General features: G+C 45.8%; 1 protein-coding gene across 1 annotated transcript in view; it reads right to left on the bottom strand.

The window, feature by feature from the left end:
• SH3BP1 (SH3 domain binding protein 1) overlaps positions 1-26,554 on the bottom strand; it is a 235,619-nt gene that overhangs the window by 82,857 nt on the left and 126,208 nt on the right. Inside the window, exons 2-3 of the mRNA XM_078684037.1 lie at positions 10,819-10,861; positions 8,654-8,758 (exon numbers count right to left, since the gene is read on the bottom strand). Of these exons, the coding sequence (XP_078540163.1) occupies positions 8,654-8,758; positions 10,819-10,861 (148 nt within the window). The remainder of the gene's footprint in view (positions 1-8,653; positions 8,759-10,818; positions 10,862-26,554) is intronic.

Here is a 26,554-nt window from a genome sequence, read left to right as displayed (position 1 = left end):
ACACATACATTCAGACCCCCTCGCTCCCCCCGCCCCCCGCCGCTGCGCATACACACATGCACACACACACATAGAGAACTCCCCCCCCCGCCGGGCGCACATACACACAGAACCCCCCCCCTCACACACACACACACACATCCCCTACCTCGTCTCGGCGTGTCTTCTTAGCACAGCGCAGGGACAGCCAACGTGCACGTGCACGGCGACGGCGTCTCCTGTGCTACAACCGTGGTTTCGGTTTCGCGCCTAACCTACTTTTATGCCCTGTGGCCATCGTTGGCAGGTAACCCCTGGCACTGCACAACCACCATGGACCCTCGGCCTGCGTCATGCGCCCCTCCTGCTGAGTGAGGTAAACTCATCTAGCAAGCTCTGTGTTGTTTCCGATGGTCTGTTCACTACTCCACCCTATCCTGTTGGTTTCGTTTCTCTTGCTGCGGACTGTGAGGAGAGACTGCACCTCTTGAAGCCTGAGAGGAAACCGCTTAAAAGCGCCTGACCGTGAACGGAGACTATACCATTAAGGTAAGGGCCCTTGCACCAGTCGCCCTGGAGTATCTTGTAGCGGGGGAGCTGGGGACACAAGCAAGGAGGGCAGTGCCAGACCGGTCCTGGGGTGGGTAACTGGCACAGTGGTCTCCAGGACAGACTGCAGCGTCTTCTCTTTACTGAGCGCGGAGTCTAACAACAGCTGTGATTACGTCTATCTAAGAGCTGCTTCCTTCACTGGAGGATGAGCAGTTTCACTTGTGTTTCAGAAAGGGGCGCCTACGCTTTTAAAATCGATCCATTTGTAAACTTCATTAAGATTTTAATTTTCACAAGATTCCCACGAACTTCTTTTAAGAGTGCTAATTGTGAGTTTCCAGGAAAGGCGGGGCGCATGAGCTCAGTATTTTAATATCTCTCCTCGAAGGTCCGATGGCTGAACTTAGAGATGTCGAAAGGTGCTGTGGAAATGCTGAGTGTGCATATCCGGGCGCATGGATGTGGCATGTTGACTCAGCCCTTCATTCTCCCGAGGTGCATAAAATCGGCGCCATCGTACGTTGCTCACCGTAGTTTTGTAACACCTCTCAAAGTGTGCGCCTTTGCTCTGGTAATCGGATTTTGTGCTAAGCAAAGCAATCACAAGTATAATTTATATTTGTATTTTCTCGTGAGTAAACGTGACAGAAATTAGTTAATTAATGGGTAAACTATTTCTCGTGTGGTATAATCTAGTCAGACTGGCAGAATATTAGTTTGCCCTTCTCTCTGGACAGCCTGGGGCTATTCTTTTGGAAGATGATGATCATGCATAAGGAATTTGAAAAGTTTACCGTTATGGTTACAGTTACTTTTACATCAACACTAATTATCGCCGGTATCATGTTTCCTGAGTATCAACAGTCGGTTTTCATTATCCAAGTGCCATTCTTTTCATAACCATTGAGCAGTGAATAGAGGAGAGTGCCTCGTGGAGATCCATTACTGTCTGCAGCAGGCAGTCCACCTGCTGAGCTATTTTACAAAAACCAAAAATAATCATATCTGATATTCAGTATAAGAATAAGGTGATCGCCACTGTTTGTGTGACCCGTTAGTTCGGTGGGGCTCCGGTTTCTAATCGAGAAATCACACTCCTTAAAAGTAAGGACTAGTGGTGCGTGACAGTAAGTGCAACTGAATAAGAATGTGCGAGTGAGTCAGTGGGAATAAACAAGACTGAGGAACAATGAGAGTGAATGAGTAAAAGGGAAAGTCTGCGAATGAATGAGAGAGTGAGAGTGAGAAAGTGAGTGAGAATTTGTATGAATGTGAATAAGTGTTGGGGCATTGAGTGGGGAGGGGAGTGTAATTGAGTGGTAAATGGAGAAGTGGGAGTCTGAGTGAGCATGAGTCCGCATGAGTGTGTGGCCCTAGCATACAAGGGGTTACACTTGGTATTTGTGCTACCATGGCACAATGCTGGCACTAGCGCATACATGGAATTCTTGGATTAAGGGGCCCTTCTCAATTTACTGACACACTAGAGGTAATTTTTAGCATAAGTGACACCCATAGCAAACAGCTGGTTTTGGCATATTTTCAGTAATTCTTTGTATTAGGGTACCTGTGATAAAATGTAGCCTCTGGCATACTGTAGGTAGGGGGGAGGGGCAGGCACCAGTGACAAAATGCTGACCCTCACATCCTAGAGAAAAAAATACTTTTAGGTCACCCATGGTAGATGGAAAGTATCACGGGTCTAAGGTGTAAAGCTAATGCTGGCACCGGCCTAATGGAGATAGGTATTGACTTTTTTAAATTTTATATTGGAGCACCTATTGCTCATTTTTGCAATAAAAACGGGGGTCAACTCCTGGAGAGTGCCAGGCATCATTGCCAGACTGTGAAACCGAGAGCAACCAACAAACCTGCTGCAGCCAGCCCCGCTTTTTGCCTCCATCCATCATACTCTGTCTCCTTCGCACCTCTCTCCTCCCTTCCTGTTCTCGAACTCACTCGGTTTCTTGAAGCTCCCTTGAAGCTCCGCGTGCCTGCTGCTACTCATTTCAGTGAGCTGCGGAACGAGCTGCTAGGGGCACCAGCAGCAGCCCCGGGCTTTCAAACCTGGCCTGAGGCCTCAGAGCTCCCATCCACCTCACAGGATAAACGGCCAGGCCGGGTGCGGGATGCGTTTAAAAATGGGACCGACGGAGCACGTAGGCTTTCCGACAGGGCAGAGGGACTGTGAGAGCGTTAGCCTTATATGTCAGGGTAATATATCCCGATACGTCGGTGCCTCAGAATCCTGGTGTGAATGGGTGAGCGCCATGTCCGGCTCAGGAAAGATCTTTACTAGCCCCTGAAGAATCGAAGGCTCTTGAGACATGGTCACTTTTTTGACAGTACACAGGTCAGTGCTTTTTAAATGCCAGTGGGCTGGATCTGTGTCAGACGCACATCAGAACGAAGACCTATGCGAATAGACTGCTACCTTTGAAAGACCAGTAGGCCTGCCACTGTGTCGCCTGCCCGCTTTCTTCAAAGACCTCTGCCGAGGGTGGGCACATACAGGGTTCACACACCACAGCTCATATGAAATTGTGCACAGATGCAATGAAGGAGCTACTCTATTTCCAATATTTTTTATGCTTGTGTAAGACGAAGAAGAAGGAAAACGATCTTTGCACCATGGCGAAACACAGAACAATAACTTTTTCACTATTTTTGTTAGCATATGTACAAAAACAGCTAGGGAAAATAAATGTGATTCATTTTCAGCATGGACATGATTAGGCTCGAAAAAAACGATGTATCTGCCACCTGGTGGGACCTTTAGTGGTCTAACATGTGACCTTATTCAATTTGTGAGTCAGTGAGGTTTTTTAGTAGGGGGTAAAAGAGTTATTTGGTTAATCTGAAAGGGCCATGGACTGCACAGGGGGGCCTCCACCCTTAAGTCAGTTTATGTACATACCATGTGTGTGAAGTGCTTGTTAATTTTCACTATGGGAGAATCTCCTAACACGAGACACACAATCCGGGCCTCCTCCCATGGTGCTTTAATTAAACCGCCTATATTTTGTTGTTGCATACATCAAGGCAGCATCCGTTTACATCTTAAAATAAGAACAAAGGAAGCCCGGCTGCAAAGAAATAGGCGACAAGTCTTGTAACATCTCAAATACACTGCCCTTTAAAAACCAGAGCATTCTGCAAGAGCTCCTCCTTTAGCAGCGTTTTATGTTCACCTTCACCTACTGACATTATAAATAACAAACCTTATATTTATTTGTTGGTTTTAAAAACAAATACATAAAAGACATTGCCATTTACAATACCAATAACTTTAAACTTTGGAAATGCGAAACCTATTGCATTGCAAATGCTTGTTTACTTTGGCCTTGAAAAGGTCCCCAATTGAGAGAGAGACCTCACAGAACAATGCTGTAATCTGATTAGGGCAAATAGGCTGACTTTTTAAAATGGCACAGGCTGTGGAAGTAACAGTTCTGATACATGCCATTTTCTCCTCATCTATTGCCACTTTGTCCCATTTCAAGCGTCTTAAGCAGTTTGTTGGGACCACTCCTCCCAGTGGCCCTGTTGCGAGAGCGTCATGGTTTCCATTTCCAGGGAAGTTCTCTTTCCACCAGGTTGATAGTGTCAAAGAAAGGGCATTATGGTCACTGTCCAGGGAGGGTAGGACTACCATATCCTTCATGTGAGCCCACAAAGAAAAGTTTAGAAGGATATAATCGATCCGGGAAGAATGGCCAACCCTATTATATGTATGAGCCCCCACTAGGTCTGATGGTGTCCTCCCATTGACTGCCCTTAGACCATGCTCTAAAGTGAGGGAATTTAGTTGGATGATTCTGGGTGTCCAACTATTTATGATGGGCAAGTCAAGTGACGGGACACCTCTCCTAGAATCTTCATCATTTAGGTCCAGGGATTCATCGGGTAACAAAGGCTCAAATGTGCAATTGAAGTCCCCCATGACCAAAATTAGGGAATCGCTACAGCACTCACCCAGGGCTACCTCCAGGTCCAAGAGTGTTGGTGACAAAGCTCTCCCGGTGGCCCCTCGTGTATAGATATTAAAAATCTCCAGTTTTTCTGCTCTCCTTGGGCAAGTTACAGTGAGATGCATCAAATCTGGAGTTTTTTGGGGGTGATGGTGTACCCTCCATCCCAAAGTAATGTTTATCCAAACCAAGAGACCTCCGAAGGGGCGACCTCTTCCCGAGGCTGGAATTTCTGCCGGGACAAAAAAGGTGGCATTACCTACTCGGTGCCTTGGTTCTACGCACCATGTCTCTTGAAATGCGCAAACTGAGTGGGGTTCAACGAGCGCCACCCAGTCTGGGAGATCTAGCTTGCTGCTTAAGCCTGCCACATTCCAACTAATGATTTTCAAAGGGGCAGGATGCTGGGGCTCATTATAACCGCTATTCCCACCCTGAGGACCCGAAGTTTGAGGACTATCCCCTAGTTCAAGTTTATCTGTCCCATCACCTGAAGGAAAGGGTAGGATTGGGATAGGCGAGGGATCGGGCACAACAATGTTGGTCAGCGGTACCTCCCCTACCAGAGAAGTTGTGTCAGCCCTTTGGGGGGAGACATTTGTTACCTCTAAGGTGTTAAGTCACCAGCCCCAACCCTGTGGAGTGGTTGGTTGGGAGGGGGTCCATGCCCTTGCTCTAGAATCCAAGGTCGGGTAATGAGAGAACCATACACCTCTACCCCCATCTTGAAAGAACTTATTATTATTATTATTGAGCCCCATTAAGGGGGGAGGGTGATAAAAATACCCCAAATCCCTAGTTTGTATGTCGCAAAAGTTGTGCTGCGACTGTTGGTTACAAATCATGCCAGCAACTCTGGGATCATTAAAATTAATCAACACACAGTCCCCGGTAATAGCCTTGCGTCTGTTACCGATCCAACCCACCCTTCGGACGAAGGCTATTCTACCATCAATGTGCCCTGGGAGGGGTCTATTAGCTTTTAGCCAGGAGAGCGTCTTGTGTTTGAGTTCAGAATAGGACTCACAAGACCCCTCGTCAAGCTCAGGTACCCCTGTTAGAATAACCACATAGGGCTTGCAGCCAGGCGGAAGGCTAGCATTTGGCGTACGCCGTTTTATCCTGTCTTTGGCTGGGGATTTTGTTGTAGTTTTTGCTGGGGATTTGGGCGCTACATGCGAAGCAGAAGTAGAAGGGGATGTGATTATAATTGCGGCGCCCTTGCTTACGGTCACTATATCTCCAGTTGCCTTAGTTTGGGAAGTAATAGGCTTGGGATTTGCAGCAAATTTGACCTTGGGTGCCTTTGGTACATGGGTGCTGGATTTGTTCATTGGACATGCCAAACTAGGCTCAGGGGTAGGGGTCGGTGGGGGGGGTATGGTTCCAGTAATAGGTTTGGGAGCCTTAGCCGAGGCAGGCGTTTTTGAACTAGGTGAGGGATCAGGGAGGGCTGTCGGATTAGACGGAACTGTTGGAGCGGCACCGCTCCTTAGCCCACCGTTTTCTTCAGCCTGAGTTTTAGCGTGAAATTTAACTAACGATTTCACTGCATAAAAATTGTCCAGCATTGACTGCTCGAGTGAGGCTAGTTTGCGTGTGAGGCCATCGATCTTATCTACGAGTGGCATCACCACAGACTTAATGATGCTCTCAACTTGGAGGAAAATGCTAGCATCTATAGGGGCCAGTTGCCCAGGAGTGCCCTCGACAGCAGCGTCTCCAATATGGGGCGCTTGGGGTTTTGAGCGAAGAACCTGATTCGGGGTAATACCCCCTTTTGGTGTGATGTTCCTACTAACCTTACTATGAGGTTTTAGAGAGCCTCCCCTACGGGGACTAATGGGGCGCTTTCTCTTCTTTCGAGGGACGATGCCTAGGGTTAGATTCCCTACAGGTACAGTTTCGGGGACTACCACTCTAGGAGTGTTAGTATCAGAATGGCCTGCAGTGGATGGGGAATTCGCAGCTGTATTAACAAACACATGGGGGCTCGAATCATCAGGGGTATTGGGAGTGCAATCTGGAATCTGCCTCTCTGGTGATGGAACACTAAAAAGAGAGGAAGTGGAGTGTGTCGGGTCGAGCACAATACTTGGAGCTGTGGTGGTTACCCTTTCTAGGCTAGCCCTAATCCGACTCACTCTCTCATCAATGGTGGGGGAATCAACTATTACTAAGGGAGTTGATGGAATATGACCAGGGCTATCAGCTAGGGCAATGGCGCCCAAAGAAGAGCGCTTATTAGACGTGCTAAAGGAGTCCCGAGACAACCTTCGCTCAGCCAAGATTATCTCCTTCTCAACTATGGAAACAGCACGGGTTATGAACTGGTCCATAGTGCCTATAACAACGTCTCCAGCAGATTTCTTTGTCTTACAAGACCGGGTTCCTGAAGCCATAGTCCTGGTGGCTGGAAGTCCACTTTGTGGGGCCAAGGGATGTGGCCCAGCCCGGCCTCCTCTGGCCCCGAACGGCCACAGACGGTCCCGCCCTTGTCCCGGGCTTCTCCCGGCGCGCTCCCGCTCGCTCCCGCGTAGCGGTAGAGCAAGCGTCTGTAAATAGATGGTGTGATTGGTGAAGGGGCGGGGCTTGCAGGGAGAGCGGCCCAGGTGATTGCAGGCGGGCTATCAGGGACTCCTGGGATATGGAGTCCCTGACCACGCTGCTCGCAGCCCTGCAAGGCTTACCGGCACCCTTGGCGTCTGCACGCACTCCCGAAGTTCCTCTGCTCCCAGACACGAAGCGGGACCCGCGGAGCGGGTCCGGCGAGGGGTAGCCTGGGTCCACAAGAAGGAAGCTGTTCCACCAGCAAACGGGCAGCAGGTACGCACAAAGAAAGTCCCAAGGAGGTAGTGGGAACAGTGGCTTTTAGCTCGTAGGTGAAGGGGCGGGGCTTGCAGGGAGAGCGGCCCAGGTGATTGCAGGCGGGCTATCAGGGACTCCTGGGATATGGAGTCCCTGACCACGCTGCTCGCAGCCCTGCAAGGCTTACCGGCACCCTTGGCGTCTGCACGCACTCCCGAAGTTCCTCTGCTCCCAGACACGAAGCGGGACCCGCGGAGCGGGTCCGGCGAGGGGTAGCCTGGGTCCACAAGAAGGAAGCTGTTCCACCAGCAAACGGGCAGCAGGTACGCACAAAGAAAGTCCCAAGGAGGTAGTGGGAACAGTGGCTTTTAGCTCGTAGGTGAAGGGGCGGGGCTTGCAGGGAGAGCGGCCCAGGTGATTGCAGGCGGGCTATCAGGGACTCCTGGGATATGGAGTCCCTGACCACGCTGCTCGCAGCCCTGCAAGGCTTACCGGCACCCTTGGCGTCTGCACGCACTCCCGAAGTTCCTCTGCTCCCAGACACGAAGCGGGACCCGCGGAGCGGGTCCGGCGAGGGGTAGCCTGGGTCCACAAGAAGGAAGCTGTTCCACCAGCAAACGGGCAGCAGGTACGCACAAAGAAAGTCCCAAGGAGGTAGTGGGAACAGTGGCTTTTAGCTCGTAGGTGAAGGGGCGGGGCTTGCAGGGAGAGCGGCCCAGGTGATTGCAGGCGGGCTATCAGGGACTCCTGGGATATGGAGTCCCTGACCACGCTGCTCGCAATATGCTCTAAATATTAAATTAAAAAAATGGTGGACATAGTGAAAATGTGCTTTTACATTTAGGGATGAACGCAGTTTGTTAAAACAAAATGGAATACTTTATGTTATAGCCTAAATCCCTCACGTATACGATCATATATTTGGTAGGGTTTGGACCACGGAGCCCTTTCCACTTTCCAAACCTTGAAAGGGATTCCTTAAAAGTCGCTGCCCCATTTGTTATGGAATATGGTTGGAGAGTAGCACCGTAGCCATCATTTACCTGGTGTGCGACTTCACTCTGTGCAGGGAGTAAAATGCATTGTGGGTCATCCATGCACAGAGATATTGTGGAAGGTGAAAGAGGCTTCTGGGAAAATAAAGTTTGGGGCAGGGATGGTTTGATGGAGAGACACTGAATCAGGAGGACTAGGGATGTGATGCACAAAGAAGGCGGAATTAACATTTAAGCAGCTCTGGCCTCAGGTAGTACAGAAGATCTGATGGGGATGGGGAATGTTCTGAATGTTACAACATGTAGGTAGGAGGCAAGAGAGGGGCAGTAGTTGGTTTCTTAACTCACCAGCCGTTTCTCCAGGTCAGACCCGCTCTGGCCCTGCATGCAGGCCTGCAAGCGCTTGGAGACCACATGGGCAGCCTTCTTCACCGGTTCTATCCGTTGATCCACCTGGAGAAGAGAAACAGTGAAGTTACTCAGGGTTCTTGTGGGCTTGTGATAGCACAACCCTCTTGTTAACTACAGTTCCCAGAGCATTCCTCTATATCTGCACTGAAACTCTCATGCAGACTATTATCTGTGATCATTCCTAGCAGCAGATAAAGTCTATTCAAGAGAAGGTGGAAATCCAGAATAGATATTTACTCCAACAGGAGCCACACTCAGATTTTATTCCAGGAGGTGCAGAAATCAAGGTCAGGCATCCTTTTTAATTTGTGCCAGAGACACCAGAGTCCACTCCAGGGGGTACAGATATCCCTATAGCTCACTGCCACCAAGACGGAAATCATGCCCCACCACGCCCATCTCCCTCATCTACTCTTCTCCGTCCCTGTCATTATGCATTATCTGAATTATGCGGACTACAATTATGTATTATCTTATCCAGGAAACGTATCCCCTTCTTCCTAAATTTAGTAATCAAGTACAGATCTGGGACTAGACTTACAATGACTAGAAATAGAAATCACCAAATAGCGATTTTTTGCAAATCGCTATTACCAATGGACAAAAGTAATATCTGACCCATTAGTGATTCATAGTAGGTTGCAAATAGACATACCTCATGAATATTAATGAGTTAAGTCACAATTTGAGACCCACTAGGATTCGCTGCCATCATAGATATGGCGGCCTGCTGGGGCAGCAGACAATGTCTATAATTGTTTTTAAATAAAGCAATCATTTTTTTTAAATGCAGTCTGTTTTCCTTTAAGGAAAACAGGATGCGCTAAAAAAAAAAAAAAATTAAGAAAAGTTTCATTTTTTAACCTCATGCGTGCGGCGGTTTTTCGCAGAAGGGGTTAATAGATATAGCCCTTGGCAGTGGGCCTAAGACTTCATCAGCCTCGAAGTGGTTAAGAGTAGGAATATTTTTTTAAACCTTCTCAAAGGGGAAGGGATCCCAAAGGGACCACTTCCTATGTGAGTATGGGTTACCACCAACTTTGAGTTGGTGGTAAAGTGGGAATGTTTAGCGACCGCATTTGGATCGCAAAACATTCATACTTCCCAATCCGATTTGGTATTTGGAAATGAAGCCCTAAACATGTTTCTTCTACATCCCAAATCGATATGCATTTGCAATTTCAAATTGCGATTCGGTAACATGTTGCCGAATCGCAATTAAGGATTAATACATACCAAATTGCATTTTTGCAGTCAGAAATGGCCCGATTGTTTGCAACTGCAAAAGTGCTTTACACATATAGCCCCTGGATCTTCTGTTAGTCACTCTCTTCTCCAACTATAATGGTTGGCAGATATATGTGTCTTGAGATGCTTGTTTTTTCCACCCTTCGCTTACAGTGACAAAGACTCCCACAAATGTAAGCCCATCTTCACAAAAAGTAACAAACTACAAATCCTGACATCTTTGATCTGTCTTATCGCTCTACTGTTTCCCACCCCTGTTGCTACTAACTTTTATGATATTCATAAAATGTGCAGCCTTCTTTCTCACTCCTCCTCAATGTCTTTGTAGCCCATCATTAACTTTATACGTCGATTTCCTCTTTCTGTAGACATTTCTTCCTATTGTAGTTCCCCTGGTTGGATACACTTTGCTTCCTGTTTTCAGTTCCTCTTCTTTGCGTTGTCTTCAAAAGAATGCATGATCTCGCTCCACCTTACCATCCACCCGTCATTTTGCCAGTTTGCTCCTCCTATGCTCTTCCGACTAGCTCTCAATTTCTTCTTACTTGGCACACTTGTGCCAAATCCGGGTTCTGATTTTTTTTCCTCTTACTGCGTGAGAATACGGGAACTCTCTAGGTCTCACTATCTACCCAGCCCAACTCTTGTCGTATTTTGCACTTAATGGAGTAGAAGTACTTGTGTTTGATTAGCACCATACTGTTTTTCTAATTGTTATTAATATTAATCAAACTCCAGAACATGTTCAAGAGTTGCACCTTGACTCTCTTCCAAGAGGCACTAGGTGCACTTCCCATCATAACACACTGTATTCACTGACAATACTAGCTTTTTCAGATTTAAATGGTACTTACCAATAACAACTCTTCATTCAAGAGATCAGCTACTTCCTGACTTCTGTGAAGACAAAAATTGAGAATTGTAATTTTTTTAAATGTATAGTTTATTAAAGTATAAATTTCATAAACACATTTCAACATCAACCAAGAATAAAACATTAAAACCAAACATATTATAATCATATAGCACTACAAACTTAAATTATCCACAATTATAGCTTTGCAGCATTATACAGAAATTTCCCCCAGCCAAAGTAGTTTAGGAATGTTCCAAAGAAAACACAAAAGAACTGTCTCTTTCAATGTCTTTTGCCTATTCTTCCTCATTGTTGGGACCAAATGAAATAGCCTGTGGTCATAACGACAGGGCCGTGCTAGTAGGAAGGGGCCACAAATGTTGTTAGTTATAAGATTTTAAGAACATTGGTTTACTTCCAGTGCATCCCATTTACAAAGAAGTTGTCCTTTTCTAATGCCTAGTATCATATTCAGTAGATGTTGGTGCAGCGTATGGTCATGTATGATGCTCAAGTACTTAGAAAAGCCCATGTGTGTCTTTATCTGCGCACAGGATTGATGATGAAAACATTCTTGACAAATACTGACTATTACCATCAAAGCTCATCGTGACCACATCCATTCGAGCTTAGCTTTGTGTAATATTAAATGTTCATCTTACATTACAAGTTTGATTCAGTTTTCACACTTCTTACAAAGTTGATTCAGTCTTGAAATAACATTATGAGTCCCTAACATAGAGCTAATAGGGGGTCCTCTATACAGGCCTTTATGAACCTTTTATGGAACCCCATAAAACCTTTGTACAAAACTAACAAGACTTCACATCCGATGCTAAGTGAGATCAAACCAACAGCCCCTGAAATGCCAGTAACTTTAGCTCTTTAAGGAACTTCCAACTATCACTGTATAATTTGGGATAATCCCATTGGTTAATCAAATTGGTAAGTGCATATCCATTCAAAGTTGTCTTCCAAAAATTGACTTCCAATTTGGAATGAACCCGTTGGTTAATCAAGTTGGTAAGAGCACATCCATCCAAAGCTCTTCTAACAATCAATTTCCAATTGGAATGATCCAATTGGTTAATTAAGTTGTACATCTGTCCAAAGCCGACTTCCAATAATCACCTTTCAACTTGAAATAATCCAATTGGTTAATCAATATGTTAAGAGCAGCTCCATACAGTGCTACAGGCTTCATTTTTCCATTACAGGTGTACAACAGAGGAAGGAGAGAAAGACCACTCTACCTACTGTTAAAGATGTGTAAGACACGCATTACCCTAAGGGCTCTGCTCATTGTTGTCTCATACTGAAAATATCAAAAAAGATTACCATTAAGTATTATTAGAGATATTTAGTGATGTAAACGCTCTACCTTTTCATTATCGAGGTTAGACTTAAGTTGCTTACCTTATACCTTGTTCAATAGGCAGAGAGATAATCTATTTGACACTTTCGACCTGTCCATTGTCGATTGCCTGAATGTAAGAAAGAATTCGACTGTTGGAATGTTGAGCGCTCGATTGAAGACAATGGAGCATCAGTGGGCTACAAAACATGGTATAAGCTTGCTGCTATCAACTTTTCAGGATCCTAATCTACAGCCCCAGACTCTCTCTTTCCCCTCCATCTCCACCGACTATGTGGATTGTACAGGGGAAAGAGAGGGGCAGAGGCTGTGGAAGATGGCACATCTTCCGCCTTCCCCTGAACCTCCTCCTGCTACTGGAGCTGAGGAAGGAGGGAGGGGGATTTCTGCTCCGCTCCTGGGTCTCCCTTGGCTCTGCTGAAACAAGCATTTGCAATGCAATAGGTCTCGCATTAATGAATGAATGAATGAAAATATTTGTAAAGCGCGCGATGGCCAAAACGGCATCCTGGCGCTGGGAGCTCTAAAGAACCGGACAGACAGGGCCAGGAGGATTAGCGGGGGTAGGCCAGGGAAAACAGGAAAGTTTTTAGCGCTTTACGGAAGTGTGAAAAGATAGGGATCGAGCGCATAGGGAAGTTTGAGCTATTGGTATTGGTATTGAAAATGACAAATTTTTTATTTATGTGTTGGTTTTGAAAATAGCGGAATTAATAGCTTTGTCATTTACAATGCCAATAGTTATAACTTTCGCAAATGTGACACCTACAGCATTTGTAATGCAATATGTGTTGTATTTACGTGACTTAGGTGTATTGATATTACAAATAACAATGTCTTTTAATTTTTCTAAATACTTAATACTTAAATAAAAGTTATTGTAATATATAATGGCAATAACTTAATCTTCACAGAAGTTATTTACAAAAGTTTGTTCAGTGTATTTTATTGTGATGAAAATCCAAGAACAGAAGTGAAATATTAACATCTTTTTGTGACATTTGTAATAAAGCTTGAAACATTGATAGAACATATTTGAACAAGTTGTTGTTGAATGGTTGCATAGATTGATGCTGGGGTAGCACATAGTGATGCTGTGGTGCCCCAGAGTGATGCTGTGGTGACCCTGAGTGATGCTGTGGTGATGCGATAGAAAGATAGAGTGAGTGAGGGCGATAGATAGATAGAGGGCAGGCAATAGATAGAGGGCGGGCGATAGATAGATAGATAAAGTGAGGGTGATAGATAGAGTGAGGGCGATAGATCGATAGATAGAGTGATGGCGATAGATCGAGTTTGTGCGATAGATAGACAAATAGAGTGAGGGCGATAGAGTGAGGGGGCGATAGATAGCTAGATAGATAGAGGGCGATAGAGTGAGGGTGATAGATAGATAGATTGATAGAGTGAGGGCGATAGATAGAGTGAGGGCGATAGATAGATAGAGTAATTATTTGGCGTTTAATTATGTGGCACTTAGTGGTATTTGCAGTGTATGTGGCGTTGAGCGCAGTGTAATTATGTAGCATATAATTATGTGGCACTGAGGGGTATCATGAGGAGTGTATGTTGTATTCAGTAGAGTGTAATTGTGTGGCGTGTAATTATGTGGCACAGAGTGGTATTTGGAGTGTATGTTGCATTTAATTATGTAGCATATAATTATGAGGCACTGAGTGGTATTGTATGGAGTGTGTGTTGCATTCAGTAGGGTGTAGTTATGTGGTGTGTAATAATGTGGCACAGAGTGGCATTTGGAGTGTATGTTGCATTGAGCGCAGTGTAATTATGTAGCATATAATTATGTGGCACTGAGTGGTACTGTGTGGAGTGTATTTTGTATTCAATAGAGTGTAATTGTGTGGTGTGTAATTATGTGGCACTGAGTGGTATTTGGAGTGTATGTTGCATTGAGTGCAGTGTAATTATGTAGCATATACTTATGTGGCACTGAGTGGCATTGTGCGGAGTGTGTGTTGCATTCAGTAGAGTGTAATTATGTGGCATGTAACTATGTGTCACTGTGTGGTATTTGGAGTGTATGTTGCATTGAGTGCAGTGTAATTATGTGGCGTGTAATAATGTGGCACTGAGTGGTATTTGGAGAGTATGTTGCGTTGAGCGCATTGTAATTATGGAGCATATAATTATGTGGCACTGAGTGGTATTGTCTGGAGTGTATGTTGCATGGAGTGCAGTGTAATTATGAAGCATATAATTATGTGGCACTGAGTGGTATTGTGTGTAGTGTGTGTTGCCCACTTCTCGACAATAACTTTAATCAGCGAGTCTAGGTCTTTAAGAACAGCTAGCACCAACTCAGTGAATGTTATTATCACCTCAATTAATCAAATATAAACTAGTCAGGTAGCGACGAAAGCTCACTGTGCTCACACGAGTATCTCAAGCTTCAAAAGCATCACGTTCTCCACACTCAGCAAGCAGGGCCTGTTGCACAGACTTTGCTCAGTGAGCACGGAGAAGGACGGTTGACGAAATAGATAACGTGATAGACTTGCCCGCTAGCCAATCCCCCCGTCTTATTGCCTGAGAAGACTTAACTCCCCCTACTGTTGTTTGCCTTTGAGGCTCGTGCACAGCAAGCAAGCTACTGAATGTCCTGAGCTGCGCCTGTGGCTCCGAGATAGAGATAGCTGTAAACTCTGGAAATAAAAACAAGCTGTCGCCATCACACTTTCACTTTAATGAAAACAAGCTGAGGATCGCCGGGCGCGAAACCGAAACCGCAGTGGGAGTGCATGAGACGCCGTCGCTGTGAGCGTGCACATCGGCTGTCCCGGCGCAACCTGTGGATCGTAGAGAAGACACGCCGAGCTCCGACTCTGAATTGGAGACTGCTGCCGCCGAGAGTGACCCGCTGCGGAGGGAGAGGGACATGCGAGAAGAGCCCGGTGAGTGACGGGGGAGTGGGGGTAGAGAGAGGGGATGTGTGTGCGCGCACGGCAGCGGCGGGGGGGGTTCTCTATGTGTGTGTGTGTGTGTGTGTGTGTGTGCGTGTGTGTGTCTCTGTCTGTGCGCTCGTGTGTGTCTGCTTACAAGGAGCCAAGGGAGACAGGAGATGGTGAACGTGCGCGCAACCTGATCCGTTTCCACGCGTGCCCATCTCTTGCCTCCCTTAGCTCCATGTAAGAAGAACTGATCACACGAGTCCTCGCAGCGACGATTGCTTCGCGATGCATCGCAGGTGCGAGACCTAAAAAGAGAAGCAGTGTGGCAGAAGCAATGGAGAATAAGGGGCAGACTTCAGCCTTCTTTCACAGTTAGTGATGAGTAGCACACACTAGCAGCTGTCAGGCACATAAAGCAGGAGCTGTGAAAGAAAATGAAGTTTCTGAGGCACGTGGGAGTTGTAAACCACTTTTACATCCATAATGAATGAGTTAATGTGTTGAATATGATAGAAGTGAATCTTGTTGGCTCTGCTGGGGAAGAGTGGGCCAAAGATTAACAGCGATAGAATATATTTCTAAAATATACATACACATTTTCTCAATAGTGTATTGAAGAACGTTTTATACTGGTGGCGGGAGATTGGCATTTAACTGAATTACAAAAACACAACAGGGGGGCCTGAGGAGGTTTAATGGACCAGCGAGGGCAAACTCCCCAATCCTAAATATCTAACACACAAAGAGCCCTCGGGTCCGGGGTCGCACAAGGCGAGTGTGTGGGTGGGAACAACTAAGCTAGGAGGTGGGGGGTGAATCCCTTTTAAGGACAGTTTCCCTCACACACCAGAGATGTCATGCTTCATCATAAGGATACCTCCTCGCGTCACGACTAGACTCGTAACGTGGGCTACAACCCCCTCGCTGCGAGGGAGGAGCTCAGGGATGTTTTCAGAGACGAGGGGTATTCATAAAACCCAATGTGATCATAGTGTGTGGTGAAGGGAGTGCAGTGATTAAAACTAGCTACAAGGTTAGCCAGACATAATTTATTGTTGCTACCTGGTGCTAGGATTAAAAACAAGTAGTGGGTAGTGTAACTGCCAACATTAGAGGCAGTTGCACTAGAAAGTGATCAACATGTTTCTGCCTATTGACCTACACAAGTGTCATGGCTTTCATCAAGATCTCTTAATATAGCTACTGCTACATGTGGGTGAAAAAATAATAGAGAGTGTTGGTGTGTATACGAGTGATACTAAACCAGTGATCTGGCAGTTCAGCAGATTCACCGGTAAGACCTGCAAAAGTCAGGTATTATAACACATCTGTCCCTGGCCGGTAGCCTTAAGCACATATGCCCATCCAACCACTCAGCTCAAGCGTGGAGACGACAGTGTCTGTCCATAGGACTGGAAAAAGGCTCACACCCCCACCTCCTAGCATAGTTGATCCCATCCACACACTCGCCTTGTGCAACCCTGGACCTGAGGGCTGTTTGTGTGTTAGATATTTAACTGAATTAAACAGCACAATGGACTCCCAAAACGTGCTGCTGTTCCCAGAACCCCAGCAGTTGAGCTCAGCAAATAACATCTCCGTTGCCATTGCAAATATGGTAGTTTTGCACATGTCTCTACTTTTGGGACCATCTGTCGTCCACCGGTGGCACACCTCTTCTGCTAAGATTTTCATTTTGGATCCATTTGTTGAATTTGTTGGATATTTTTATATGCTTGGCACTAGGATTAATGCATCATCGTCCCCATACGTCCTCACTCCCCAAGCAGTCTCAGATACCCTTTGCACAGCTCAGACGAGTGGAGTGTGTCTCTGTAAGCCAACTTAAAACACTATGTACTTTAATCAGTGCCTAATTTGTAAAAAATAAGTGAAGGAGAAAATATATTTTCTTAGGCGTCCACTATCAGCATTGTGGAATGGTGGAATTGCTAAACACAAAAACGGTCTAGTCTTCATTCCAACTCATGCCTCTTTCTTCCACTTCGCTACTCTTTCTATCTCTTTAACTCACTCCTGGAGGTTCTTTTGTATCCTCCTTTCCCCTTTTGTCATTGTCTTCCTATATTCACCTTCTTCCATTTGTTGCATCTCTCTCTCACACTCGTTCTGTCAGTATGAAAAATAAGTCCCCATGCCAAAAATGGATGGCGGTGCCCACCATCGGTAGCCACTGGCACAAGTGCAGGGCTGACTGTGGACTCACCACACTGCGTTCCTCACGGGGAATGTTGGGTTGCAATGTTCTACATTTTGAATATGGGTTTATAATGCGCCCAGGGATCTAATGGCAGTTTCTGCCTGGAACTCCGTGGCTCTCTGTCAGGGTACCAGTTGTCCTGGGTTAAAGCCATTCTTCACTGTTCTACAGCCCTGTTTCTTCTTGTCAGCTATGATGAGGACGAAGTAAGCACAAGAACTAAGGGTGGCAATGCTGGGTATTGAAGATGAATCTCAGAGGAGCCTATCGCTCTACCGGGAAGAGATCCAGCCTTTCACTGAGCTGCAAATATGTCCATTACCCATATCACAGGGGTGTCAATCAAAAGTCAATGAAGGGTGGATCTGTTTCAGATTTCCAGGACATCAAAATAAGACATATTTACAAAGAATTAATCGAAATAAGAGTCATTAACATAGTAAAATTAGTCATATTTTATAGCACAACTATTTGAAATCATTGCAAATAAAGCCATTAATACTACTAAACTTGCAATCTTACAACTTAAAATGTCATGCCCTTATAAGAAGTTGGGATCTCTACCGTTCTTTAAAATCATTACAAGTTAGCACGGGCATTGTTTCCACTACCTGACGGAGCTTACAAGTGTTTTTTCTTGACCTTATAGGTAAGAAAGCTCCACTGGCTTATGATGCTGAAGCAACGTGATCTTATAGAGAGCAATGCCCAAAAATGTTAATTTGAGGTTGGCCCCACATAAACAGGCTTTTGCTGCTTCGTAGCGAGTTCTGAGATTTAATATCAGGCAGGATTGTCTTATAAATGTCCACCTTATTTTACCGCAATAGCAAATTATGTGGATCAATGTCTCCTTGTGAGATTTACACAATCTAGATGTGATATAGTAATGTAGTAGAATGTTAATTGTGGAAGAATTCCTTATTCTGCATAGTTTAGGTTCACCGTAATGTTTAGCCTAGCTTAGCAGGTACCTCTGTTATGTCATGTGTTTAGATATGAGTGAGATTCTTAATTGCAATGTGTGTAGAGGCAGTTGCTTGTTGAGTTAAGAGATGAGTGGATGCAGCAATAAAGCTTCTTAACTTAAATACGTTGTGGATCATTTTCACTACCATGTTATTAATGTTTCGCCTCTGAGGCGGCCACCTTATTGACACCAAATAAAATTCTTGTACTGATTAACCATCTCTTCTTCTCTATACTGAGTGAAAGGTCCCAGTACCTTTGTTTTAAGTTGTATACATATATGCTTAATACCATCTAGCCAGTCCCCCCCCCCCCCCAGATTAAGCAGTCGTCTGCGAAACATATTAATTCTGCTAACTATAGTCCTAACTTATTTGCTTGATGGGGTGAAACGGGCATAGTCCAGATGGTTTGAAACTGCAAGGTTTCTAGGGAGGCATCTAGAAATAGTCACCATGGGTTAGTGTTTTCAGAGTCTTTTATGACCTGGCACAGCAGATGCTTAAGGAACATTCTGGGGCAGGTCAAAATTTGGTGCAATAGACTATGGAGAAGGCATGGAGAAGGCATTCAGATGATATGCTTACTCGTGAAGACTGAACTCCAGTCACACTTGAGATTGCTGTGAGCTATCGTGGCGAATAAAGAGAAGTCTGTAGGTGTGGCACTGAGCTGTGTCGAAAGCAAAAACAACATTCTGTCCATCAACTGTGTTTTTTGCAATTTTCACCCCACTGAGCTGTGTCGAGCCATTTGGCACATTTTCAGTGGAAAATGATCTGTAGTGATAAATTATGTATTGATTTTCTCTGTTGTGGTCATGTCTGGGGCCAGTCTGATCGTCACCTAAGTGTTTGAGTATAAACTTGTAGTTATCGGCCTGTTGGGTGCCCCGGGTTAATAATTTCCCTCCTAATTTGCCCCTATCTATGCAGTTTTAAAAGCAATACAATGTGAATATAAAAGATTACCCCTTTTTATTGATGGTTAAGGGAATAAACACAGATAATACCATTAAGTTGTCCTCGCTACTGCTGCCCTTTTGGACGTCTGTTTAGTAGTTGGGTATCATCTTTTTATTTTCGGCCCATGCCTCAAGGGGCCTTAATATGGATTTAGCAAAGCATTTCCCTTCTAAGTTTAGTAGTGCTATTAGTCGATAATGGGCTTCTAGTGCATATAGTGGAGTTAACACCTCTGCTGATAAGTCCATAATTGACTTTAAAGAGTGGCCATGGTAATCCCTTATGGCCAAGGTCCCAATCCTTTCTAGTTGACCTTAGTATAGATTTTTCAAACATAGAGATGACTATGTCCTGCTGGTAGGGGTACGAAATTGTGGCAATAGCCATCTCCTACAGATCAGAGTCCAATATCAAGAAAGAGGTACCTTTGTTTGTTCCATATAAGTTCATTACATAAGTAATCCATTCTTGTGGTGTGATATTATTTATGTCTGATCTTTTACTTCCAGAGATCGCTTTATTTGACTCTCGCCAATATTTCCATTGGTCTTTAGTTTGGCAAGCATTATATAGTGGTACCCATCTTGCTTCCTCTTCTTTGCGGTTTCGTTCAAGAACAGATTCTTGTAACTAGCTCCTAATACTCTTATATATTATGTCACAGTTCCTATATTTAGATTTTCCAAGTCACTTTTAGAGTGACTTAGTATTTTTCTTTCAACAGAGCAGACATGTTCCACCATGCGAAATGTATGCGTCCTTTTAGCCAACATTTCAGTGTCCAACCCGGAAGGCATACATATATTTGCTTTGTCCCGCCACTGGGCCGTCGGAAATATTTTCTTAAGGTATTCAATGAAGGTGTCATGGTTCACGGTCGTCTTTTTATTCGTTTCATAGGACTGATCTCTATAAAGTTACCTGCTTTATAAAACTTTAATAAGTGAAATGAAGTTTGATATGTTGGGGTAGGTGGTCGCACAGCCCCAGCACAGCTCCGTTTTCCATTTTCAGTCCTCAGAGCAGGCTTTGAAGCTCATCGTGGTGAGCCTGGGTGAGATGTATTATGTGACAGACTGAATGCCCGAGCAGAGCTATTCAGAGAAACAACAGAGCATGATCTGGGCAGACCTGTGGTCTTTCTGCCGGATGAAAATATGTAAATGCCCTTGTAACATGTAGCACTGAAGTTTACCGGTTTCTAGGAGCTCCATGCTTGAGCAGAAAACACCTTGAGGCACAGTGGTCATTCCCTGATTTACTAGGTTATCGATCACCTATCTACTAAGCAACCAGTCCCACTGATCAGACGACACTCTGCCATTCATTCTCCATCAAACTCCCAACCACTTAACCCTTCATTAGCCAGTCAGATAATCACCACAACTAACTGAAAGAAGATCACAACATTCCCAAACACACAGTTTTACTGATAAAACTAGGTTGGGCGCGAACGATAATGTGCTCAAATTGGGTTCCAGCGAATATTTGTAATTTGCGCATCACCAAGTAAAGCCTCTTCGTCTGTTTTTATCCTATTAAAATCTTTGTTACCATCACACTTCAGGCTTACAAAATAAGCGTTTCATTTCTGCTTTCCTACCTGCTCATATTTTTAAACATTTGAATTATTGTGTGTCAAATATCAAATTTAGATGTGTCGGAATTACCATCGTCTTTCCTTACTTAACCCTCCTTCCTTTGTGGCGCGAGAGCTAATGGAAAAAGACTGTGCCGCCGACAAACAGTAGCTAATGTTTTCTTCCACAGCTCAAGCAGACTTATTTCATAAGCCAAAGAGTAGTTGTTGGGCAACTAACTGTTTGAAGCCCCATAAATGAAACAAGGCAATTACATATATTTCCAAAGCACAACTCCTCCTCCCAGGTCTACAGTACAATATGTACCTGACCACACTGTAGAAGCATCACCAGTACTGGTATGCAAACAAAGACCCTACAGAACAGATAGCCCGCTTGCAGATTCCCAAGATGGCTGCCATCTACAGCAGTGACCTGAAACTGCAGCCCAAGCTGGCCGCTGGGGCTTTTCTAGGAGCTGATTTAGACTAATCAAGGAGTTTATCGCCTAGAACCTGAATTGTATACCTCAAATCATTTCTCATCCGTAGTCTTTGGCATGATATGACCCAAATCCAATCGTACTTCTCCTGCCAGCAGTGCGCTCCATCCTCATATGCCTATCTGGCATAGAAAGAAGGCTATACAGGCAGGTTCCCATCAGTAGGTCCCTGTAAGCACTATTTTTCCCCTCTACTTAGCTTGGTATTCTAAGAAAAACTTGGAAAATAGGATTCTGAAGAAATGTCTTGTGTTTGGTCCCAGCGCTTGAGTCATGTGTGTTAATCATGTGTTGAAGGTCTAATTTTACACAGTGTCTGCATGAGGAAGTGTGTGCTTCTCTGCTGTGCGAGGACATGCATGCGAGACTGCAGGAGGGTAAGAGTGCCCGATTTGCCGGACTCTCATTGGCCCTGTAGGTGGCAAAGCAGTGACACGGAATAAAAGGGTTGGGTTAACCGTGACAATCCATGTAAGAGGAATTGGGAGAGGGGTAGGACTACTTTAGGAGGTGCCAGATATCGGTACGCAGGCGGTGCACGTGACTGTCAAGCGTGTGAGGGCAGTGCTCAGGGAGCTCTCATGTTTGGAAAATTCCTACAAGTGACAACTAATAATTGTATTTGATGTCATCAGAGGAACTGATGAGGAAAACAAAAATGCGATGGGTGGCTTGCTTGAATTAATTTCAGCTTTTGGTAATTACTCTGAGCTGCACTTCAGTTCAACGTTCTTTTGCACAAACGCAACAGTATCCTGCCATTTGCAAATCAGCTTTGGTCTAGTTCCAAAAGAAACCCAAACTTCCAGACCAGGCTCGGCACACAGCAGAACTCCTACATGGAGACAAATTTCGACCACTCTTACCAGACGTGACACGCATCTTACTGTGAGCGAGGCATCGCCCGACCTCAAATGTGTGAGTCTCACTGGCAATGAGTGACACCCGAGTCTCTGAGCTCGAGGACTGCCTTAATGGAGAATCTGCTAGTTAGTGAGAGGGAAAGATATTTATTGAAATCTGGCTGAAGAGATGCAGGGAAAACTTCACAAGGAGGGCTTCCTGCTCTCATGTAACACTGGCTGGGCTCCTGTGTCCAGGACAGGCTTCAGGGTGAGTGGTTCAAGAGTTTGCTAGCTAGGCCCATGGCCCTCATCAGCCGTGGCGGTGGCCACTTCTGGAGGACAGGGGGTGGCGGCAGGGCCTGCTTTAGGGCAGTGCGAATGGTGCGGCCGCCCTGGAGGCTGACCTGTGGCGGGAGCTCTGACCTCAGGGGAGGCGCTGTGTTTAGCAATAGCTTATGATTGGAGAGACGAGGAGCACTTTTGCCCGGTGGTAGTGAGAGAGTATCAGAGGAAGCGGTCATGGGGTGGGGGGCCCAAAAAATGGTAGTCGCTCCAGGCGCCCCCAGCGCTAAAGCCGGTCCTGGTTGGTCGGTGCAATTGCACAGGGCCCATTCACAACACCGCATATACGAGAGTGAAGATGAACAGGAAGTGGGTGATGTGCTTGGGGAGGCATTACGTGAGAATGAAGAAACCAGAATGAAGAAATACAATAACCACAAACCCCAAAAAAAGAAATGCCTTACTGAAGAAATATAATAATGAACAAGCATTGAAAATGCAATAGGTCTCGCAATAGAAAAGTTTAAGATTTTGGTGTGGTAAATGTAAATATTTTTTAATTTTTGTTTATGTTTTACAAATTATAAAAGTATTAATTTTGTTATTTGAAATGCCAATAGCTATACATTTAGCAAATGTTACATCTATGGCATTAGTAAAGGTACATGTTTAGTTTTCCCCTGTCTTACATGTATTGATCTGACAAATCACAATCTTTTAAAAATGTTATAAATAATACGTTTGCAATGCAATAGGGCTCGCATTAGTAAAGTTAGGGGTATTAGTATTGTAAATGACAAATTTTTTATTTATGTTTTTGTTTTGAAAATAACGAAATTAATAACTTTGTCATTTACAATGCCAATAGTGTTAACTTTTGCAAACGTGACACCTATAGCATTTGTAATGCAATATGTGTTGTATTTACATGACTTAGATGTATTAATATTAAAAATAACAATGGGTTGTATTTTTTCCAATATTTAATACTTAAATAAAAGTTATTGTCATTTCTAATTGCAATAGCTTAAACTTTTGCAAATAACTTTTTGGAAGATTATGTTTAGTGTATTTTATTGTGATGAAAATACAAGAACAGAAGTGAAATATTAACATTTTTTTGTGACATTTGTAATAAAGTTTGAAACATTGAGAGAACATATTTGAATCAGTTGTTGTTGAATGGTTGCACAGATTGATGCTGTGGTGGCTCTGAATGATGTTGTGGCGGCGACGAGTGATGCTGTGGCGTTCAGTGATGCTGTGGTAGCGCATAGTGGGTGAGGGATGGAGTGTGGGCGAGGGATGCAGTGTGGGGCGGGGGAGGGAAGGAGTGTGGGGCAGGGGAGGGATGGAGTGTGGGGCGGGGGAGGGATGGAGTGTGGGGCGGGGGAGGGATGGAGTGTGGGGCGGAGGAGGGATGGGGTGTGGGGCGGGGGAGGGATGGAGTGTGGGGCGGGGGAGGGATGGAGTGTGGGGCGGGGAGGGATGGATGGAGTCGGGGGATGGATGGATGGAGTGGGGGGATGGATGGATGGAGTGGGGGTATGGATGGATGGAGTGGGGGGATGGATGGATGGATGGAGTGGGGGGATGGATGGATGGATGGAGTGAGATGGATGGATGGAGTGGGGGGGATGGATGGATGGAGTGGGATGGATGGATGGATGGAGTGGGGTGGATGGATGGATGGGGTGGGATGGATGGATGGATGGATGGAGTGGGGGGATGGATGGATGGAGTGAGATGGATGGATGGAGTGGGGGGATGGATGGATGGAGTGGGGGGATGGATGGATGGATGGATTGGGGGGATGGATGGATGGATGGAGTGGGGTGGATAGATGGATGGATAGAGTGGGATGGATGGATGGGTGGAGTGGGATGGATGGATGGAGTGGGATGGATGGATGGATGGATGGATGGAGTGGGATGGATGATGGATGGTTGGAGTGGGGGGATGGATGGATGGATGGAGTGGGGGGTGGATGGATGGATGGAGTGGGGGGGGTGGATGGATGGATGGAGTGGGGGATGGATGGATGGAGTGGGATGGATAGATGGAGTGGGGGGATGGATGGATGGAGTGGGGGGATGGATGGATGGATGGATGGATAGAGTGGGGGGATGGATGGATAGAGTGGAGTGGGGGGATGGATGGATGGAGTGGGGGGATGGATGGATGGATGGATGGATAGAGTGGGGGGATGGATGGATAGAGTGGGGGGATGGATGGATGGAGTGGGGGGATGGATGGATGATGGATGGAGTGGGGGGTGGATGGATGGAGTGGGGGGTGGATGGATGGAGTGGGATGGATGGGTGGAGTGGGATGGATGGAGTGGGGGGGTGGATGAAATGGGGGGGATGGATGGATGGAGTGGGGGGGATGGATGGATGGATGGATGGAGTGGGGGAGCCGAAGGCAAGAAAAAAACGAGTGCAATCAGGGGAGCAGAAGGCAAGAAAATGAGTGCCTTCAGAGGAGCAGAAGGCACGAAAAACGAGTACAATCAGAGGAGAAGAAGGCACAAAAAATAGAAGAAAGGGAGAAGCATGGGGAGTGGGCAGGAAAGAGATGGGGGTGAGAGGATAAAGAGTTGGATAGAAGGACCAGGAGAAAAGGATGGAAGGTGGTGAAAGGAGGGTGGATGAGATAAGGGCGAGGATGTAGGTGGAAGAGACAGACTCAAAAGAGATGGGAGTGGAAAGAGACTATAGAGGAAAAGGAGGCTGGAGAGGAGAGGAGCAAGAAAGAGATCAGGGGGGAGGGGGCAGGGAGGCCAGAGGAGCTGTGAAGCATCCAGACTGTCCTGAAGAAAATAAGGTGCGAGGTCGAGGTGAGGCCAGAAAGAGATGAGAAGGGCGGATGGAGAGGGGAGAGAGGAGGTGAACATATGGCGGTGGGAACGGAAACATGCTAGAAATGACGAGCAGGGAGAGAATAAAACAGATGTGGGGAAGAGAAGGGGTTTACGCAGGAAGAGGGGAAGTAGGACGCTGCAAGGCGAGGAAAGAACATCGTAAGATGAGAAAGAGGGGTGGGGAGAACAGAAGGAGATGAGGACGGATAAGCATAGGGAGAGAAAATAAAGAAAATGAGGCAAGAGTGGAGAAGATAACGAGATACAGAAGAGACGATGGCGGAGGGGACGAAAACAATGAGATAAGGATGAGAGGATGGGAAGGAGGCTGGAGAAGTGAAGGGCATGGAGGGCGGGAGAAGGGTGAGGGAGCGAGCATAGGAAGGAGGAGGGAAAAAGATTCTGAGGGAATAGTGGAGGGGAGAAGAGAAAGGAGAAGCAGAGGGAAGAGAGACAAGAATGAAATGTGGATGCGTAAGAAGGGTAGGAAAGAAAGAGTGACGGGTGAGGACTCTAGGGTGGAATATTGTAAGAAATGGGAGGCAAAGAGAAGTGATGTGAAGAAAATGGATGAGAGAACATTATAAAAGAGAGTGCTGCTCTAGAGGGTACACGAGGAGAGTGAGGACAGGGCATGCAAAGAATGCACCTGAAGATGCTTACAGATGGTGAGAGGGAGCAAAGGGAGGGCTGGGGAAATAATGATGTGGAAGAAGTGAGGCGTAGCCAGAGATTGGGGGCGGGGGGGGGGGGTAGAGGAGTAGGTGCAATGGAATGGTGAGGGGAAGTGGCATAGCGGAAGGAGTGAAGGAGCACGAGAGACTGCGCAGAGAGGTCAAGAGAGTGACGTGTGTGGTGGTGTGCATCAGGAGGCACTGGGACAAAGGCAGTCAGAGAACAAGTGAAAAGAGACAGGCCACGTGGAGTAAGAGACAGCAAAGTGGAGAGGGTGGTCACAGGATTAGAAGCAGCCCAGGTAGAAATGTGGGGAAAGAAGTGAGCCGCGGAAGGACTGCATGGTGCACGCGGGAAGGAGGGGAGGAACAAGGGAGGGGAAGGACACCTTCGGGTAATGTTTGCGCTATATAAAAGCGCATTAAATAAATAAGTAAATGAAGTCCGCTTTAGGAATTGTAAAATTCCTGGAGTCCAGTTTGTTTTGCTCTCTGCCGTCAAGTATTTTCAGTAGAGCAAGGAGTACGATTACAAACATGAACATTACG

This window comes from Lissotriton helveticus, chromosome 1_1 (assembly GCF_964261635.1).
Source record: "Lissotriton helveticus chromosome 1_1, aLisHel1.1, whole genome shotgun sequence".
NCBI classification, from domain to species: Eukaryota; Metazoa; Chordata; class Amphibia; order Caudata; family Salamandridae; genus Lissotriton; species Lissotriton helveticus.
Note: the sequence above shows the minus strand (reverse complement) of the source record. Positions and strands in the feature narration are given on the sequence as shown.